At 51.2% G+C, this 17821-nt stretch overlaps 5 protein-coding genes across 5 annotated transcripts; 2 read left to right on the top strand and 3 right to left on the bottom strand.

Moving 5' to 3' along the window:
- Positions 1-504: 504 nt before the first annotated feature.
- On the bottom strand, positions 505-4277 carry BGZ61DRAFT_454424 (uncharacterized protein). Its single transcript, XM_046246221.1, has 5 exons — positions 3759-4277; positions 1824-3708; positions 1172-1770; positions 788-1121; positions 505-728 (listed from the first exon to the last, which is right to left on the bottom strand). Exons 1-5 carry the CDS (start codon positions 4214-4216, stop codon positions 558-560), a joined length of 3447 nt encoding a protein of 1148 aa, XP_046102789.1. The 5' UTR covers positions 4217-4277; the 3' UTR covers positions 505-557.
- A 625-nt stretch (positions 4278-4902) lies between these two features.
- Positions 4903-6607, bottom strand: BGZ61DRAFT_355372 (putative aldehyde dehydrogenase; the record flags this gene model as incomplete). Its single annotated transcript, XM_046240701.1, has 3 exons — positions 4903-5724; positions 5774-6484; positions 6575-6607. 3 exons carry the CDS (start codon positions 6605-6607, stop codon positions 4903-4905), a joined length of 1566 nt encoding a protein of 521 aa, XP_046102788.1.
- Positions 6608-8995: 2388 nt separating this feature from the next.
- Positions 8996-9889, top strand: BGZ61DRAFT_355202 (ribonuclease H-like domain-containing protein; the record flags this gene model as incomplete). Its single annotated transcript, XM_046240687.1, has 1 exon — positions 8996-9889. One exon carries the CDS (start codon positions 8996-8998, stop codon positions 9887-9889), a length of 894 nt encoding a protein of 297 aa, XP_046102787.1.
- Positions 9890-11289: 1400 nt separating this feature from the next.
- BGZ61DRAFT_533940 (uncharacterized protein) lies at positions 11290-13231 on the top strand (the record flags this gene model as incomplete). Its single annotated transcript, XM_046254078.1, has 3 exons — positions 11290-12174; positions 12227-12736; positions 12791-13231. The coding sequence occupies 3 exons, from the start codon at positions 11290-11292 to the stop codon at positions 13229-13231; spliced, it is 1836 nt and encodes a 611-aa protein (XP_046102786.1).
- A 933-nt stretch (positions 13232-14164) lies between these two features.
- On the bottom strand, positions 14165-16365 carry BGZ61DRAFT_454418 (tyrosinase). Its single transcript, XM_046246220.1, has 7 exons — positions 16047-16365; positions 15919-15995; positions 15784-15866; positions 15685-15732; positions 15263-15631; positions 14476-15213; positions 14165-14414 (listed from the first exon to the last, which is right to left on the bottom strand). Exons 1-7 carry the CDS (start codon positions 16205-16207, stop codon positions 14250-14252), a joined length of 1641 nt encoding a protein of 546 aa, XP_046102785.1. The 5' UTR covers positions 16208-16365; the 3' UTR covers positions 14165-14249.
- Positions 16366-17821: the final 1456 nt, after the last annotated feature.

Below are 17821 nucleotides of genomic sequence, written 5' to 3'. Positions count from 1 at the left end.
ATCAGGTTGCTGATAGAGTGCAGTCGAGGGTACTCCTTAGGGCAAGCCCTTCCCTGAACGAGACTTATCAGACCGTCTAGTTTATTCTCAAACCCGTAGGGATCATCCACGCCACAGTCAGGCTCTGGCAGACCCTTAGCCGATTCCTTGACCGAGGCCTTAATCACGACGGGTGAGAAGGAGTGGAACGTAGGTGAATCGCATCTTATACTACCTGGAATAAATTAAGAGCAAAGTCCGGAGCTTTAAACACTGGGGTGGGAAATGCATCCCTGGGGAAGCGTGATTGTACCTTGCTTTACATACTTGGTCTTCCGGGACCCTACTTCACGCCTTGATGATTTTCCCGCCATACAATTACGACCTGAAAATATCATTCAACTGTGTGGTATTTCGTCGTTTTCTTTCGTGTTTAGAATGTTACTTAGGCACCTGCGAACGGCACAACCATACACGAAGGAGGACGATCATGTCCTCACTTCTTCCTCACACAATACTAAAGCATAAGGAAGAGTCATATATTCCTCACTACTAGTTTCCAATAATTACGGTCTCGCTCATCTTCCACTAGTAAGGCGGTGCATGCCCGCTATGATGGCCCCTTTAACAACAACCCACCTGGCGTCCATCGGCCGAAAGACATCGACTTGGAACCTAGGGAGTACCTGCATCTTAACTTGTTGAAATAGATACTCGGACATCCCAAATTCGCCAATGAGGAGAACGGCCTAAATATACACCTAGTCAGTGTTGTAATGCCCAAGGAGAATGCCTCGGTAGTCCTTACCCCCAGGGTCTTGTATTGACTTTGCACCGCGAGGACCTGATTCTTCATCAACTCCAGGATACGCCCGATGACGGGCTCAAAACATTTTTGAATCTCGTCATTTGTGAAAACCATATATCCTTCGTCAATACCTGCTTCCGGCCACACAGATTCGATGCCGACATCGACGGCCCACTCTTGACCGTTATTGCGGAACTCATCCTTGATCCGTTTGTCAAAGTCCATAATTGCTTTGGCATACACACGACCGACTGTTTTTGATCCCTCGGGTAGCCGCATCGTTTTGAGTTTCCTCCGCACAAGATCGCCGAAGTTTCGATTTAAAGCAGTCGACCTGGAGACAGGTTAGATCTGATGATGAAAAGAGGAATCGGGGTGACTTACCCACAGCTGTCCCCAGATGAAGCAGTAAGGTCTGACACTCTCAAGGGATCCGCGTCCTCCACCTCGTGGGCCATCATATCCACCGTCCCCTTGCCGCAGTCAATTACAAGAATTGCATCGTGTTTCTTAACATTTATGAGTCCCGTTCTGGAAGTGAACAGGATCGCAGCCTCAGACTGCGTGACGAATGAAAGGCGTGGGTCATGCTCATCTCTGAGATAGCCAGCTCGTTCAATTGCGGTTCGGAGGGCGGTTTTCCCACTCTCGTTGCAAGCTGCGGGTATTGTAAAGCTCCAATGGATGTTTCTTTCCTCGCGGTTGAAGACGTCACCCAGTTGTTTCTGTAAGTCTAGCCGAATAGCTTGACGGAGATGAAAGAGATAGTCTGCTGAAATATCTCTAGCGTCTTTGCCGATAGGAAGAGGAGGAAATTCTTTGGCATTCACATGTTGATTTCCCCCCAGCATCAGGTATAATTTGAACCACTCGACCTTTTGTATTCCTGGTTTCGGATAACCGGTAGGGGCCAGCGCGTCTGCGATATCATGGCCCCAACCAACCACCTTTTCGTATGGGTCGTAATATAGTACGGACGGAACCTATGGTGCATTAGACTCACAATTTTAACAGTGAAAGGATTATATAGACCAACCGTGGGTTCAGTCCTCATCCCAGCGCCGGGCCACTCAGTAATAACATCTTCCCTAGCATCCATACCGTTAACAAAGGCGAAGGCGACAGCGGAATGTACCGTCCCAAATCTAACACCAATAACAAGGCGCGCCTTAGAAGGAGTTTCTGGAATATTTTGAAACCTTGGGGATGGAACTGGCGATTGTTGCGGTGGTGCAGTGTAGTTGGTGTAGGATAAATATTCGGGTTGCTGCTGTAGAGGAGGATTGTTAACCCAACTCTGTCTTGGAGATACATACTGCTGGACGTTCTCAGACTGGGTAGGGGCTAGATTCGTCGCTGGAGGGTATTGAGGTGTGGTTCGAGCCAGATGTTTGGCGGGACTCGTCGCTGGAAGATATTGGGGTGTGTTCTGGGGAGATGTCTGCTGAGCCCAACTCTGAGGCAGAGAGGGATACTGTGGTGAATTCTGGATATGTTGCTGTTCGTGCACAACTCTACCGGGAAAATTTGAATGTTGAGGGAAGTTCTGTTGTGAATTTTGAGTAGGCTGTTGATCGTCGTTGATCCTACCAGCTAACCCTGGATAGTGAGGCAGTTGCTGGGGCGGATTCTGTGCTAAACTCTGAGTAGCTTGTTGCTTGCCCAAAATCCTAGTGAGGATGTTTGAAGGAGGAGTTGGACGTGGTGGAACTGGTGTTATCACTGGCGGAGTCTGTTGTGCTGGCAAAGTTTGGCCAGATCCCGCTTCGGTCGGTCTAAGTTGGGGAGCCGCCAAGCGTCGCATCATTGCTGCAGCTGAGGTGGGAGGCACAAGTCGATTCGATGATCCAGGCCGCTGCATCTGCCCTAGGTCTGGAGTTCCAGTTGTAAATGACGATCCGGCATCGCTGGCATCAACTGGTGGTGAGACAGCTTGTTCTGTCAACACGGCGCGGTCCAGGTACGCCAGAGCATCGAGATCCGAAAGTTCTCGAGACGGAGAGTAGATGGAATTCCTCTGATGTCCTTCTTGGAAAGACGAAGATGGGATGAAACTCTTATGGACTTCCGCGTCGACAACATCGCCCCTTGCGAAGCATATTCTTGAAAGCAGAGCCGACGTATCCCAACATGACGGATGTGACTTGCCCATGACTTTTCGCTTTCCCCAGAGCGCCCGCATGCCGTACCGATAAGCAGCGTCAAGTTCCGAATTCTTGGCCGACACCATGGCCAGAGCATGTATGCTATGGTACACCAGTACATCGTGCACTTTCTTCTCAAATGCCAACGGATCAACAATTTCCTTGGCCTCGGACCACTTTTCTTGACGCACGCAGACGTATGCTAGATTCGTCTTCATCATTGCAAGGTCTTGGGAAGATCTGTGGCTGGTTTCTCCACTATCAATCGCTCTGCGGTAAAAGTTCTCGGCCTTTTGATACTCTCCGGCCTTTTGGTTTGTCATGGCGAGCTCTTCGAGCCTCTTGGCAAGCTCCTTGTCGATGTCGTCATCGGAATCCGAGAGGCGGCCTACTTCAACGGCTGTGGTTGAGGTTCCGTCACTTTGTGGATGATCCCCAGGAACGGGTTCCTCCTCAATAGGCGGAGGTATCCAGTTGTGGATGCCTGAGACTTGCTCGTCTGTCAAGGGGTCTCCCATAATGCTGCCGCCGTACACTGTCGACCGGGGTCCGTCCATGACGATGGTGCTTGCACTAGAATGGAAATCTTCGGCTACGCGGACGAGTTTTCGCATGTTTCGCGAGATGCGATCGTTTTCTTCCCTCGCCTCAACTGGGCCAGCGCCAAGAGGATTTCCGGCTTGCAGGGCAAATTCGACTCGCCTGACTTGGGATTTCAGGCCGGAGAGAACCTGGACGACGTACTCTTGAGATGAGTTGTTTTGGATTAAGAGGCAGCTAATGTTTCTCGTCAGTAGCAACACAGCAGTGGCAAGGGGGTCACGTACACGTTGATCATCTGAAGGGCACTGGTCATGGCGGTGTTATAAGACTTGATACGCTCCTTGAAATTGTTGATATCCTTTAATCGCAGACTGAATTTGATCTGCTTGGTTGGCTTCCTGAGGAACCCACGACTGAAGACGCTGGTGCTGCTCTTCTGGACGTCAGCGAGTAGCACCTTGAGCTTCTCAAGAGTGCTGCTGATATCTCCCAACGTATCCCTCACGCTGATCCACAGGTTTCCGTCCGGGTCGATCTCGGCAACAACGACTTTCCGCGCCTTGGTAGAGGCATTGCTGACAGACTCCAGCACACGTGAGAGCGCCGTGACCTCTTCGACCAAGCCAGAGACATTCTCGTCGACGTCGATGGTGTCATCGATCCAGGTGTACAGAATACCGATGATGCCTGCACAGCCGGAAGCGAGTCCCGCGGCGCTCGCTGCGATTGATAGCGGATCCATCGCTCTTGCGGACGAAAGACGAGACACGATACATCTTGAATCCCCTCAGTTTGGGGGCGACTTGCGGCTGAGATGATTGTTCATGCCTGAGGTATACATGCTTCAGCGGCGTCAGTCTATTATCACCATGACTAAAGCTTCACGTGACTGTTCACCAAAGTCCTCACTGAGGTTGAAACCAGAGTGAATATACGCATAGTGCTCAATATTCTTCCTCAAACGTTGGGAGAATGGAGTATACGCACGATGATCCAACATCAGTTGTTGGCAGGAGCACACTTGGGACGGGAACAATCTCCTCGACAACCAACCTCGCTTGAAGAAGTTTAAGGTATAGGGTAGATCTAGTCGCTGGTCTTGAATCACATCATGTATGAACAATTAGACGTTTGGCACGTTTAAGATAGTGATTTATACTCTTATAAAGATTTTTAATAGCTCGATAAGAGTTTATTATTGAAATAAAATAAGACAATTCACCCAATTTACCGGCGACACTTCTCTCTGACTACGTGTTAGTGTGCACAAATTTAGAGACATGTCTGTTTCGATGAAGGAATTGACTAACAAACTTTTCTCATATCTTGCTATCTCTTCAGAGGCAAATTAATTCTCAAATATCGATACACTTGGCTGTATTTTAATAGTCATACAGGCCGTTTCACAAAACCTTACCATCCAGATTGCTAACTTTTCCTCAGGCCCTTCAGCATGTCCAACGATGCCCATCCTTTCAATTTCAGAAAAGCAAGTAGGAGTACAGCTACCGCGCCCTTTGTCAAGAATTTGACTGCCCGGCTAAGCCAAGACGTCGTATCCTTGCCGTGCCTGTCAAACGGTACCTTTGTCACGGGCGCCGAGAACTTGATCATTGCCGCCGCCGTCTCATCGGTGTAGGGTGGGTATCTGAACTTGAATAGAAATTCCATCCAGCCTGGAACGTTGACCACCGTTCTCAAGTGCGTGAATTCCTTGAAGCCGTATGGTCCGTGATAGGATCCAATTCCGGAGCCCCCGACACCTCCGAATGGCGCACCCTTGATCGTCATGTGCAGAATGCAGTCATTCAAAGTCACACCTCCGGAGGACGTCTGGCTGAGGATTTTGTTCTTCTCTTCTTGAGAGTCGGTGAATCCGTACAGTGCTAACGGATGATCGAACTTGTTGGTGTACGCGATGGCTTCATCCAAAGTACCCTCCAAGATGGGAAGGATAGGCCCGAATAGCTCCTCCGTCATGAGTGAGTCCGATGGTAAAACGCCGTCGACAATTGTTGGAGAGAAGTACCGCGTCTTCTTATCGAGATTGCCGCCGTAAATGATCTTGCCAGAACTTTGCTGAAGGAGACGTTCTAGACGATCGAAGTTGCGCTCGTTGATGATCGAGCTGTAATAAGTCGGTTGCTCAGACGTCTCGGAAAGGAATAAATTGAAGTATTTGAGTAGGGCTTTCACGAATTCCTCCTTGATCGAGGGATCGACGAATACGTGGTTCACGCTTAGGCACACCTGCGAGAGTTAGCGTCTGACGCGTCCTGGTTTAGGAGTGGGCTCATACCTGTCCAGCATTCATGATTTTAGCTGAAGCGATTCTCTTTGCAGCCAGATCGATATTGGCCTTGGGAGTAACGATTGCCGGGCCCCTTCCACCCAACTCAAGTGTCACCGTGGTTAAGTGAACAGCGGCTTTGGCGTAGATGATTTTGCCAACAGGAGTCGAGCCAGTGAAGAAGATGTGGTCCCACTTCTTGTCCAGAATGTGGTTCATCCCTTCAGGTCCGGCAGTGACGACTCTGATGGCGTCTTGGTCCAGGTACGTGGGCACAATCTCCGCGATCAAGTCTTGGGAGGCCACTGCCAGTTCGCTCGGCTTGAGGACCATGGTGCACCCTGCAGCGATGGCACATATCATGGGCTCAAGTAGCTCCATGAAGGGGTAGTTCCACGCCGATATGATGAGGGCGACGCCTTTGGGCTCCTTGCGGATTCTTGCGCCGCCAAGGAAGTTGAGGGGCTCGGTCCTGTTGGGTTTGTCGTCCGCGGTCCATTCTTTGAGGTGCTTCAGCGCCTCGAGACAGGCGGTTTGAATTCCGCCTGCATCAACGGACAGGGAATCTTGCTTGTGCTTATTCATGTCTTTGTAAAGCGCCTCTGCAATCCGCTCTTTGTTGTCCTCGATCATCCACCATGTCTTTCGCAGCTGGTCAATGCGCCAGCTAAGAGGCTTGGTGCGATGGGAGGCGAAGGTTTCAGATGTCGTGAGGTAAGCCTAAGAAGTAGAGAGTGAGCCTCTGGCGTGTACGATCGGGACAGGGCTGTGGATGGTCAATCGGGGATTTATTATCAGGGATGGCTTTACCTCATCGACAAGGGACTCGGAGGTGTACTTCATTTTGACTGGTATCTCTTGGGCGTAATTTTCGCCCATTTGTGGTTTCTAAATCGGAAATATGGAACTAGATAGAAACGACCAATGCGAAAATGACGGTGCGAGTGATGGATAGTTTTATGGAAAACGACGCCAGAATTATCGGGTTAATTGTTAGGCCGGCGGTCCTGCTCCACAATCCGGATGCGTCCCGGCCGTGTGGCTCTACCCCACAAATGCCTCGGCAAGTCAAGACCATTCAACATGATTACCGGCATGACATAACCATATTCCACGGTGAAGGCCCCCCTTCTTGTCTTAGCTTATTTTCTCCTTGGCGAAATGCGTTAGATCCGGAATCTCGAGGAGACCCAATCTCAGTGGGTGGGTGCAGACTACGTATTGGACTCGGAGCGGCGGAGGTTCGGCCCTCCGAGAGATAGTTGACGGAAAGTTGTGTGCCTCTACTTTTAGAAACTTCTCCGCACTCATGGCCCAGAGGGAATAGGACGGGACGGCACAGCAGCAGGGCCAGGTTCAACTAGACCTCGGCAGGTCACTCCTCGCTCAATCACATGCATACCATGTGAACTAATACTAATACTGTCAGAAAATAAAACAATGTCAACTTGGAGGAGGCGCAAGTCTTAATAGTATGCCCCGAGTCTGCATACTGGTCGAAGGACACGGTGACCTCATCGGCTCCGCGAGCGCGTCTCTATGAAATTAGATCAAGCATTGTCCGTATCAAACCCCAGTTAAACGGTGGGAATTGAGTCTAAGATTAAGTAAGGGAGATCGGCCAATGGTGCTCCTTTGTCCGGAGTAATGCCTGCCAATATGACAGGGCACAATCATGCATCACCCTGGATCTTTGACCCGCTCCGCGAGGAAGTTGCTAGGTTCGGGAATTGGGCGGGCTATGTGGCTATGAATCGCTATTAATTGATGCCTTTCGGCCGATATCGCATTTAGTACGCGCCTATTGCCTACTGTCAATAGAAGAACTATCGCGCGTCCTGCGAAGTAGCCGGGTCCAGTCATTTGACAAACCCGGCCAGACCGTATTCCCGGCACAGTACTAAAGAGTAGGAAATGAAATATGAGCTTGGCAGTGTATCTGCATGGCTTATATTGAGATTGAATCATTGACTCGGGCAATTGAAGATTGAACTAGATTTGTGACAAAGAAGCGACATAATCCACTTCTTGCAACTGATCACAGGCCTGGAGTGGACATCCATTGGGAGATTGCGGCGGCCAGGGTAGCCGCGTACTGAATCTCGGCGGTCGGTGTACGAGGAAGCCACACGGAAATGCGCATCCTTAAAAATCAATATGGTTGATGGTGTACCAGATGGAGACCCGATAGCCATTTATACGATGAGTGAAATATCACTGATGATTAAGCTCAACACCATGAGTTCATTAGGTTGGGCTAGTGGCAGAGGCGCTGTCAAGGTCTACTTCGTTGGGCATATCGGGCAAGCGCTCAATTAACCATCACGCTTGGCGAAACAGCGCAAACTCAAAGGAGCAATATTAAACGTTTGCATCGCCTGAAGGCCATAACAGAAGCGACCACTATGGGATGCCAAAGTCCCACTGACATACTCAATCTGGTTGATACACGCACGCGATTATTGGCCACAGTACCAACAATCAAGCTCTAGTATTCCTCGGAGTGGATTATTGGCTTTGCGGTATGCGTTCGTTATGCTACCATTCGATTTATGCGGATGCAATCTTTGCTGTTGAGTATACCACTTGACTGGAGGAGCTGATCTTCCACTTATAGTATCTGTCAGATTGAGACCTCGTGTGGCAGCATAATATGGCTGATCCGGACTGCCGGATGCGGAATGCTGGATGTGGTAAGTCAATATGCTTGGCATCCTAATCTAGATCCCTATTAGTATAAAATAGGGGCCTTATAACACTCAATTGATAAAGGAATAGCCTTCTCAATTGACATCACTTGATCAACAACTCCGCATATATCAAATTGTATATCCAACAGTATCCGAAATAAATCCAGCCCGCATTGAACCTAATACTAGCGTTTGATGCTTTGACCCACACCTACCGTTTTGTCATCTATTGTTGTGTCGTCATGATGATATCGTGTCACGCACTAATTTGAGATCCAGTGCCTTCTACCGTGTGTTAGCACCTATCACCTTTCATTCCCCACCGTACAGCTTTGCCTAGCTTGAAAATCCAATACATTGACTTTCGACAGCGGCGAGCCGACCTCCGCAAGCCATTGAAATTCTTCTCATAAAGAAGCTCCATGATATCAAGGCGCACTCAAGTGCATAATGTCCCTAGCAGCTGCCGCCGAATTGCGACCTACTACCCATTATCACGGCCATTCCACCTTTATAAGTCTGTTTTACACCCAATATGGCTATGCCTACAGCGGCCACGACTCTCATCTCTTCTACGGCGGAACTCGAGGCATTTCTTTCTTCCATCCCGCCTTCTAGCACACTTTACTTGGATCTAGAAGGAAACTGCCTCTGTCGGCATGGAACCATCTCCCTCATCACTATTCTCCTCCATCCACAGGGAGTGGTGAGACTTATTGACGTGTTATCTCTGGGGAAATCGGCCTTCAACACGACATCGAAAGACGGAAAGTCTCTCAAATCCATTCTCGAAGATCCGGACATCCCAAAATGCCTCTGGGACGTGCGGAACGACGCCGATGCGCTTTGGGCTCTCTACCAAGTCGGCCTTGCCAATGTTATTGACATCCAACTTCTAGAGAATGCGTCTCGTATTGGCAATAAAACATACCTCTACGGGTTGGATAAAGCCATCCAGTTCGACCTGAAGCTCAAGTTTGCGGAGCTCGATCGTTGGCTCCGCTCTAAAAAGGAGATTAAGCGTCTCATGCCCACTAACATCTTCGCAATCCGGCCAGTAGAGGCTAAGACGGCGCAGTACTGCACTAATGATGTTATCCATCTACCGGACCTGCATGCCCTCTACTTGAGGCGCATTAGTGCTGATTGGCTTGGGAGAGCAAAGGAGGAGAGTTCGCGCCGGGTAGGCGAAGCTTGCTCTCCTACATACGAGACTCGGCCGGCCACGAGAACGCTGGGACCTTGGGGGTCAGGGACTGGGAACCATGTCAGGTCGTCGGATAATATACTCGAAGAGTGGGAGGGTTGGAGAATAGAGGATCTTGCAGAGGATATGGTTGGAGATGGCGATGATGTGGACTACTATGATGACGGCCCCACCAGTTGTAGGGATATCATCGACGACAGCGACTACCGCTTTTACTATTCCGACTAAGCTCGCAAACTGGTTACTGGTACCGATCGTGGAGGGTGCCCTCAGTATCGAAGCATGAAAATCAGGTGCTATAACCAGATATAGTAGTGCCCTCGATAAAAGAGCGGTTGAAGGATGGTGGCATGGCCCGTTTCCCAGGACTCCTCAAATTTCTTGGCCCAGCTACGCACCATTATGGCTGCTTCTAGAAGACCTTGGCTTTCTTGCGTGTCATGGCGATGTCAGCAAATATTTCCTTCTCCGATGGACGATGGCTGATGACTGGCGACATCGTTGCGAGATTTATGTGCGAGGAGACTTTGAGCAGCTGAGAAGGCCTGGTTGCTTGACGCAGGTTGTGAGGCCAATGGGATTGCTGGGGATGTGCTGCATGTAAGAAAATAGAAAACAAAGTAAGTAATGAGCGACAAATGCCGACTTTTGAACGCGTGTTAGCTCCGACATGGGATTAGTTCACGGCTATGGACAACATAATGAGTGGATCCAGTGCAATCTACAGCCAGTTGCTATACAAAAACGGAGCTTGCAGAATGCATATATATCCACCATGTACAATATCGTGCTCTCCGAACCACAAAGCGCAACCATCAGCCCAATGTGTGGTCCGTGGTGCATGGTGCATGCAGTGCATCTGAGCCGTGTCACCAGCTGGCAGATTCGTCAACAATCGGCCAATATTGATATCGCATGTGTGTCGCGTTGCAGTGATCCAAAATCGATTGGAGCCACGCGTCATACTGCCTCAAGATCAGCCGCAAAGATGCAAGGACGATGATCAAGTAACGGAGATCGACCATCTGTTTCAAATACAGACATAAATAAATTTGTGTACGATGTATGTGAACCTTTACTTGCACGATGTACAACATGGCGTCGTCACACCCGATATAGAACTCCTCCAGTCTCTCAGACGCCGAACTACTGGGCTGACGTATTCAAAAAGCAGGGTGATTCCGGAAATAACCCGTGAAGAATCCGGTACAAGTTCCACATGATCGCTTTCGCCGTGGATTTTGCTAGTGTCATCTAATTAGGAGTGTGTATTGCTTCCTCATGGGACAGCGGTTCCATGTCGCGAAACCGCTCCGTCCAGCCCAGAGCCGCCGTGGCCAGAGTCATTCTGACCACTAACGCAGGAAGCCCGCAAGGAATATGGAAGAGTTTGACCCTCGCCTTGTCACAATATATTGAATTGATATGAGGATGCGATTTAAGTATCCAAGGGGAGAGGCAGTGCATGCGATCAACATGCCATTTTGGACAGTAGCAACGGTGTTACATTTCTGCCTAAGCAAGGCTGACCCGCACTTAAATCGCTCAATCAACATGAATCACAGTTTTGATCCCAACTATTCAATCCTGTTTTTTTATGACCACCTCTTTCAGCTTAGACGTTCAGAATGTGCTACCAATTTGTTGAGCTCTACTCCGCATGCCGATGTCTCTACTATCAGAGCGCGATCGACAGGTGCTCAGCGTACGGTCGGCCTGGACACAAGGTTCAACAGAGGACCATCTATGTCGGCTATGCATGCTCCAGCCATTCAGGGCCCTGCGACGTGGATTTATATATAAATTCGGACATCAATACCGACAGTGACATCGATACTGGCCGTGAGACTGACTCCTCCGCGGCGTCCACAGTCTCCACAGAACTCACCATACCGGAGGGCATCAAAGAAGACACCGTCGAGACCCTGTTGCACGATCTTCTAGTTGAACCTGACCTCCAATATCTGTGGCCCCAACTTGTGGGCTTTTCGGGGACAAAGTACCTAGCACGAAGGATCATCGCGAATTTACTTCGACTCTACTCCCAAGATCTGCGGCAAGAGGGGCAGTCAGTTCTTAAAGTCAAAGCTTCGAGATTCATCCGGTCTCGTCGATACCAGATTGCTAGACACATCGTCAATCGCCACGAAGCTGAGATTAGGGAAGCCTCCATCAAACCTGAGGCTCCGGAAACCCAAGTTTCAGATGACGTCGCCGAACAACCAACCGAAGCAGAAGTAGAAGAAGACGAAGAAACAGAAGCGGAAGATGACGAAGATGAAGGGAGGGGTGTTTTATACCCAGAGATTCACGAGTTTCTCTTCTGCTCAATCTCGTTCCAAAACTTCAAGGCTAGTATCAAGCTTGTTGTGGCGTCATCGAGCCTTATTGAGAGTTACACCTCAGTGTTCACAAGCATGATTAACAGTTCTCAAACTCACTTTCGCAACCTATATGATAAGTTTTCGGAACCACCCAAAACCCCAAAGCTCACGCGAATTCGGTGGACTTGTGTATGAAGCAACCACTCAATCTAAATCATGCCCATCTAACATCCTCCCTTAGGGTTGTGGTCGGAATATATATGACGATTTCACTGAAACGAGACCTGACTCTGTCAAGGATCTAAAAAACTTCATTGACAACTACCGCTCTCCTAATCTATCAATGAGCCCGATGAAAGATCCCCTTCAGGTCGATGATGACGAGAGTCAAAACTCCGACCCAAATCCGCAACGCAACCGATTCATCGTTTCAGAGATGCTGCGGGCAATAAAAAATGCCTTTCAAGCTCAGAGACCTGGCAAGCTACCCAATGAGGAACCCAGAGGCTCTGGTCATGATATTTTTGGTTGCTCATCCACGTTGGAAGGGGCAGGACAAGGCCCAAATCACAACTTTCTCATTCTTTGCATCCCCTTTATGCGATGGGGCATCAAGGCTCACCAGCCGGACGTGTGTCGCGTTCGTTCCGATAGGGAGTTCTTCAGGCTTCTCAGAGCTACCCACTCCGAACACAATGTATCGCATCGGTGGAAGGGTTTGAGACGCGTCTCATCGATGCACTTTGTCCAGGTACCTCCGCAATATCGTCGAGCGTGGAAGATGCAGACTAATTGAACTGTCTAGTTCGAGATATTTCGCAATGAGCTCGTCAATATCTGCTCATCAGCTTCAATGCCCGGAGCCCAAGCTCAAGCCGAGTATGAGTATGAACCATCCGACACTGATCCTCCGATCGGAACGAACATGCTCCTCCACCTCTTTGAAAATCCTGATCACGCAGACGTACTTCCCATATTATTCCGCCGGTTCCCCAAGAAGAAACTACGCAGACTTCAGGCCTGCTCCCAAAAGGGCTATTCCGTTGGTTGGGGAGTCCAGTTCGTCGAGTCACTCAACGGATACGCAATCTTCATTTGCGGCTGTCTTGGGTTTGCACTGTGTCTCTTGGCGTCGATCCTCTGGACAGTCCTTAAAAATGACGTTCAAGGAGGTTTTGCTGTTGGGGCATTTGTGTTGACTTTTTTCTTATTCATTTCATCCGCCCTACGCTATGCCGTTTTTTGAGGAACTATTTGAAAGACTGGTGTATTGATAGCAATATTTTAGCCTGCTGCGGATGTGGTTGCAAGATAGGTGTTTGAGACAGTACTGTAATGACCCTCCATTGGATGCCAAGGTCTATTGAAGCCTGATTCGTGTTAGCCGAGTCTATCATTTCGATCGTCACATCCAGCTCTAGCGGTGGGATTAAGAGACATTTGCGGTGAAGCCAGTCGGCGATTTCACGGGCAATCAGATGAGACGGAACGGAACAGCCTGAGCTGGCAGTGGGGACACATTGGTACAATGTCTCGCTTCCCAACCTTCCACTAAATTTTCGGGTTTATTCTGAATCAAATTAGCCCTGGATGGATGGGCTGGGACCGCTCCCGTGTCGACAATCTTCGGCGCTCAGCCCCTCCTATGTTGGTTCTGCCACCTTGATACCCATCCTGATCTCAATTCCTAGCACGCCATCTCCAAATGAATAATCCATCCTCTCGAAATTTGTCCGGTCAACCGTGAACTGTGGGTAGTGCCAGCGCCGGTCTCCCTTAAAGCACTCCTGCACCCTCCCTCTGGTGCTGTCTCACAATCAGCGCAACCACGTCCACGGGAGTCTCAGTCGCTGTCCCTTGCTTGCGCGAACCGCGGCACTTTGCCACCAGGAACTTTGCTTTCCGAGTGGTTGCTGTAAAAATGCGGATTGGAATATCCGGTCCTACCCCACTAATGTTGTTCAATCCATCCCCAACTGCGCTAGAGTGCGCTGTAAGATCCAGACATCAGGACCTATTGGGGGTCAAATTTATCTCACTGTAAACCTACAGGCGCGATATTCACACGTCCGGTTACGTTGTGCTGGATGGTTCTAGTTCAGACCAACTTGAGCATCATGCACGGCTTCTCAAGCGGCAAGTACAAGTAACATTCACCAAGGCAGGAGGATGCCAATAATTCGTAGCAGAAGTTATATATACTACAGTGTCGACTTGCGACGAATAGATTTTAGACGAATCGAACTTGACTATAAGTAAACATATTAAGCCTTGACAGGCGGTTGCTTCTGCTTCTTGGGTGCAGGACGCTTCTCGGCGTCGGTGTACTCGGGCAGCTGTTCCGTGTTGTCCGGAGGAACAATGTCGGCGTTCTCCAGCTCGATCTTCAAGCTGGGAACGGTGGCGAGGTCAATGATCTCTCCAGCGTGCTATAAAATGATGCAATTAGTTTCTGACTTGACGAATGCAGCATGTGTGGGGTAAACTTACGTTCTTGATCTCGACTCTGAGGCCGGCGAGGATGTCCTTGACAACAACGGTGGTCTTGGAATCCGCAAGATCGACGGGGTCGGCGGCGCGGTCCAGAGAGAACTTTCCGTAGAAAAGACCGTTGGCGGGCTGCTTGAGCACGATGAAGTTGCCAACGCTGGTGGTGTTGACGAAAAGGCCAATGGCGCAAGGGCGGTCGAGCTGCTCAACGTCGACCTGGATCTGGGCAAAGTAACGAGTGAGGGTGGCGTCGTCGCGCTTGGCCTTCTTGGAGCTGCCTGATCCGTACAGGCGGTTGATGATGGCAGTGGCGTCCTTCTTCAAGGTGTCGGACGACTTACGCCAGTACTCGAGACCCTCGTAGGTGTAGCCGAAGTTGCGGATGCTGGTGACCGAGTTGGGGGTGTGGAACTTGCCGTTGGACTGGTAGAAGGGCTGGAGAGGCGAGTCGGGGGTGATGGTGGCGCCGTCGCGGTTGTTGAAGCGAGCACCGCCCTTGTAGCTGCCCTTGAAGATGGCCTGGTTGGGTCGGATGAACTGCCAGTAGGTCCAGAGTCGGTCGACGTTGGCGTGGTGCAGCATGAAAAGAGGGTCGAAGGCGGAGAAGTCGGCGTCGAGGAACTGGTAACCGCAAGCTCCGTCCCAGTGGATGGCGTTGTGAATCTGCTCCAGACTCACACCGGTGCTGCCAGTGGAGGCAAACTGGTCAAAGGTGGTGGAGGAAGTGAAGGCATCGTACTATTCAAGTCAGCATAGATTTCATCAGCATCAGACAATGGCTACTCACCACCCACGACTTGTAGGGACGGGCACGCATGGCGGAGTTGGCCGATCCGGGGTAGCTCTGCGGGCTACGGCAACGGTAGATCTGAGGTCGGTTGGCGGGCTGGTCGAAGTTGCCAAAGGTTCCATCGAGGGCCTTCTTGGGGAAGTAGTAGGCGGCCAGAGGGTTGTCGACGGTGTACTGCTTGGTGCCGGTCGAGCCGTTGGGGATGGTGATGGTCAGTCTCTTGGTGACAGTGGCGGTGGGAACCGAGTCCTGAAGAGCCCAGTCCCAGTAGGGAGCGCGGAGGGTCTGAGCAGCCTTGACCCAGGTGGCGCGGACGTTGGCGGGATATCCATTGGCGAGCTTGACAGCGGTAGCGACTAGGCGTTGCTGTATGGGAGTTAGTTGAGGAGCTCGGGATTTGTTGGGTGAAGCCGACGTACCTCGTACAGAGCAAGATAAGGTCGGTGCCACGGCAGGAAGAGGTTCTCCTGTCATGTTGTTAGCGTTGTTGGACGAGAGGCAGATGTCAGAGTACTTACGCCGTGAGGGCAGTATCCCATCCAGCCATTGGAGGTGCTCTTGCCGGCACCGTTCCACTCAACGTAGGGCTTGCCGTGAATACCTGGGAAGAGTGTTAGACATCGAACAATTACTGCAATTAGAAGGGCACATACCGGCAACCTGGAAGAAGGAGAGCTGGTTGGAAGCATCCTCCTTGTACATATTAATGAGAGAGCGAATGTAAAGAGACCTGCGGACGAGTGAGCACAATACGCGGAAGAGGCAGAGCGCCCTGTCTTACCATTGCGGGCCGCCAGCGGACTGGAGGTCGTTGATGTTCTTGCGAATGGGCACGTTGGTGCTGCTGACTCCGACCTTGACTCCGGTGATGGGGTACTTTTGGCCGGCGACCATGGACAGACCGGCAAGGGCCGAGACCAGAAGGGAGAAACGGAACAACATGGTGAGTGTTGTGTGCAGCTGCGCAACCAAACGAGTGTCTTTGATAAATTGTTGCAGTGGTTGCTACCGCTGTGAGGAACACCATCGAGGCGGGGGGAGGGCAGCAGAAGTTATACCAACGCGGGATCATCGGCCTGGTGCCTCCTAACCTCCTAGCTGCGCAGCACAGACTGCCGGGGACCCAGTGAGCGCCCTGTCAGTAAATTTAGCACACGGGTAGGCATCTTCCTTGCCCCTCGTAACGCTATGCATGGCCCCCCCTGGCCGGGGACGAGGGGGGTCAGCCATACGGTGCATTTCCTGGACGGGGCGACAACGAGAACGCCCAGTCCCGAGTGGGCGGGTAGTCCGGGGCCCAATCTGGAGCCAGACGGGACTGGATGGGAGTGGACGAGCGACTGGAGCCCGTTGTGGAGGGCACAGCAATAGTTGCATTTACGTTTAACCATACATGACTTGCCAAGGGGAAGGGGGTGGGAGAGGAGAGGGAGAAAAGAGGGAGCAGCCACATCCACACGACAGGACAATGGGCCACACAACAAGCGGCCGGTCAGCTCCGGCGCGTGTAAGGCTGCATAATTCCTTCTCGGCGCTGCTCTGTTGGGTCAGCTCCCCTTGCCCTAGGCGCCTCCCCCCCGGACACAGACGCCACGACGTGTTGGCGGCGTGGTGTTGATGGCACAATTCGCACCAAATTGGGCAAAGCCTCCAAAAGGCCAAAGCCCTCTTCCAGCACCCCGGCAAGGCGGCCAGCCAATTTGGGCATTACCGTGACACATAGACTCCGGCCCCTGAGTGATCAGCGGCTGCGGACGAAGCCCTGAGTGGTGCTCGCGTCCAAGCCCGTCAGCCCTTTCCACACGCACCGGGACGCCACGGGGGCATAAAGTAAAAGTTATGCTTGGCTCCCCCCGCGCTGCAGCGACAACACAAAACTGCAGGCAGAATACGAGATGAAAAGGGCTGCCAGGGGGAGGGGGTGGAGGAGGGCTTTCAAGCATTGGGTCTTTTCCGGGATACGAAGAAGATGACATGGAAATTACGGAGGTCTAGAAGCCACACGCCTGCTAGCGCTTCGCTAAGACACGCCCGGCGCAGCCAGACGACCCAGGGCTTCCCTTAAAATAACCTAGCGGGGACCGGAGGGACAGGAGGAACAGGGTTGGATTTGCACCTTGAAGCCGAGAACCGAGACCAGGTTGATTCTAGCGGTTCCCCCCGGAGCAAAAACAATAACGGTTGATGTAATGGACTTGTCACGGCGGGTGCCCAACAGACCGACCATCCATCTGCTGGAGGGTGTCAGCACGGCATGTCTTTCAATCCCGGCTCGCAACGACACCAAAGGGCTGGGCAGCGGCGATCAATCCAGCGCCTGGTGCCATGGGATCGGAGCTAGCAGACGCCAATCAAGCTGAAATGCAGGCGTGAGGTGGCAGCGGTGCCACGGCGAGCGTCAATATGTGTGAAGCCATGCGAAGCAGCACACGGACGAAAGTTGACGGACGCCATGTGCGACGTGCTCTGGATGAACGGGGACTTGCAAAGGTACCTATGACGATCTGTTTGCTCTATGGGTGCGGCCGTGTATCCATCCGTATGTCATCCCTTTGA

Source organism: Ilyonectria robusta (assembly GCF_021365365.1).
Source record: "Ilyonectria robusta strain PMI_751 chromosome Unknown BGZ61scaffold_13, whole genome shotgun sequence".
In the NCBI taxonomy this organism is placed as follows: Eukaryota; Fungi; Ascomycota; class Sordariomycetes; order Hypocreales; family Nectriaceae; genus Ilyonectria; species Ilyonectria robusta.
This window is presented reverse-complemented; position numbering and strand designations above follow the sequence as displayed.

Coding starts and splice junctions, on each gene's coding strand:
- BGZ61DRAFT_454424 (XM_046246221.1), bottom strand. CDS start 4,216: ATGGATCCGCTATCAATCGCAGCGAGCGCCGCGGGACTCGCTTCCGGC. Junction 1,771..1,823: donor GGATGAGGACTGAACCCACG/GTTGGTCTATAT, acceptor AATGCACCATAG/GTTCCGTCCGTACTATATTA. Junction 729..787: donor GTCAATACAAGACCCTGGGG/GTAAGGACTACC, acceptor GTGTATATTTAG/GCCGTTCTCCTCATTGGCGA.
- BGZ61DRAFT_454418 (XM_046246220.1), bottom strand. CDS start 16,207: ATGTTGTTCCGTTTCTCCCTTCTGGTCTCGGCCCTTGCCGGTCTGTCC. Junction 15,996..16,046: donor TCCGCTGGCGGCCCGCAATG/GTAAGACAGGGC, acceptor ACTCGTCCGCAG/GTCTCTTTACATTCGCTCTC. Junction 15,632..15,684: donor CTTATCTTGCTCTGTACGAG/GTACGTCGGCTT, acceptor ACTCCCATACAG/CAACGCCTAGTCGCTACCGC.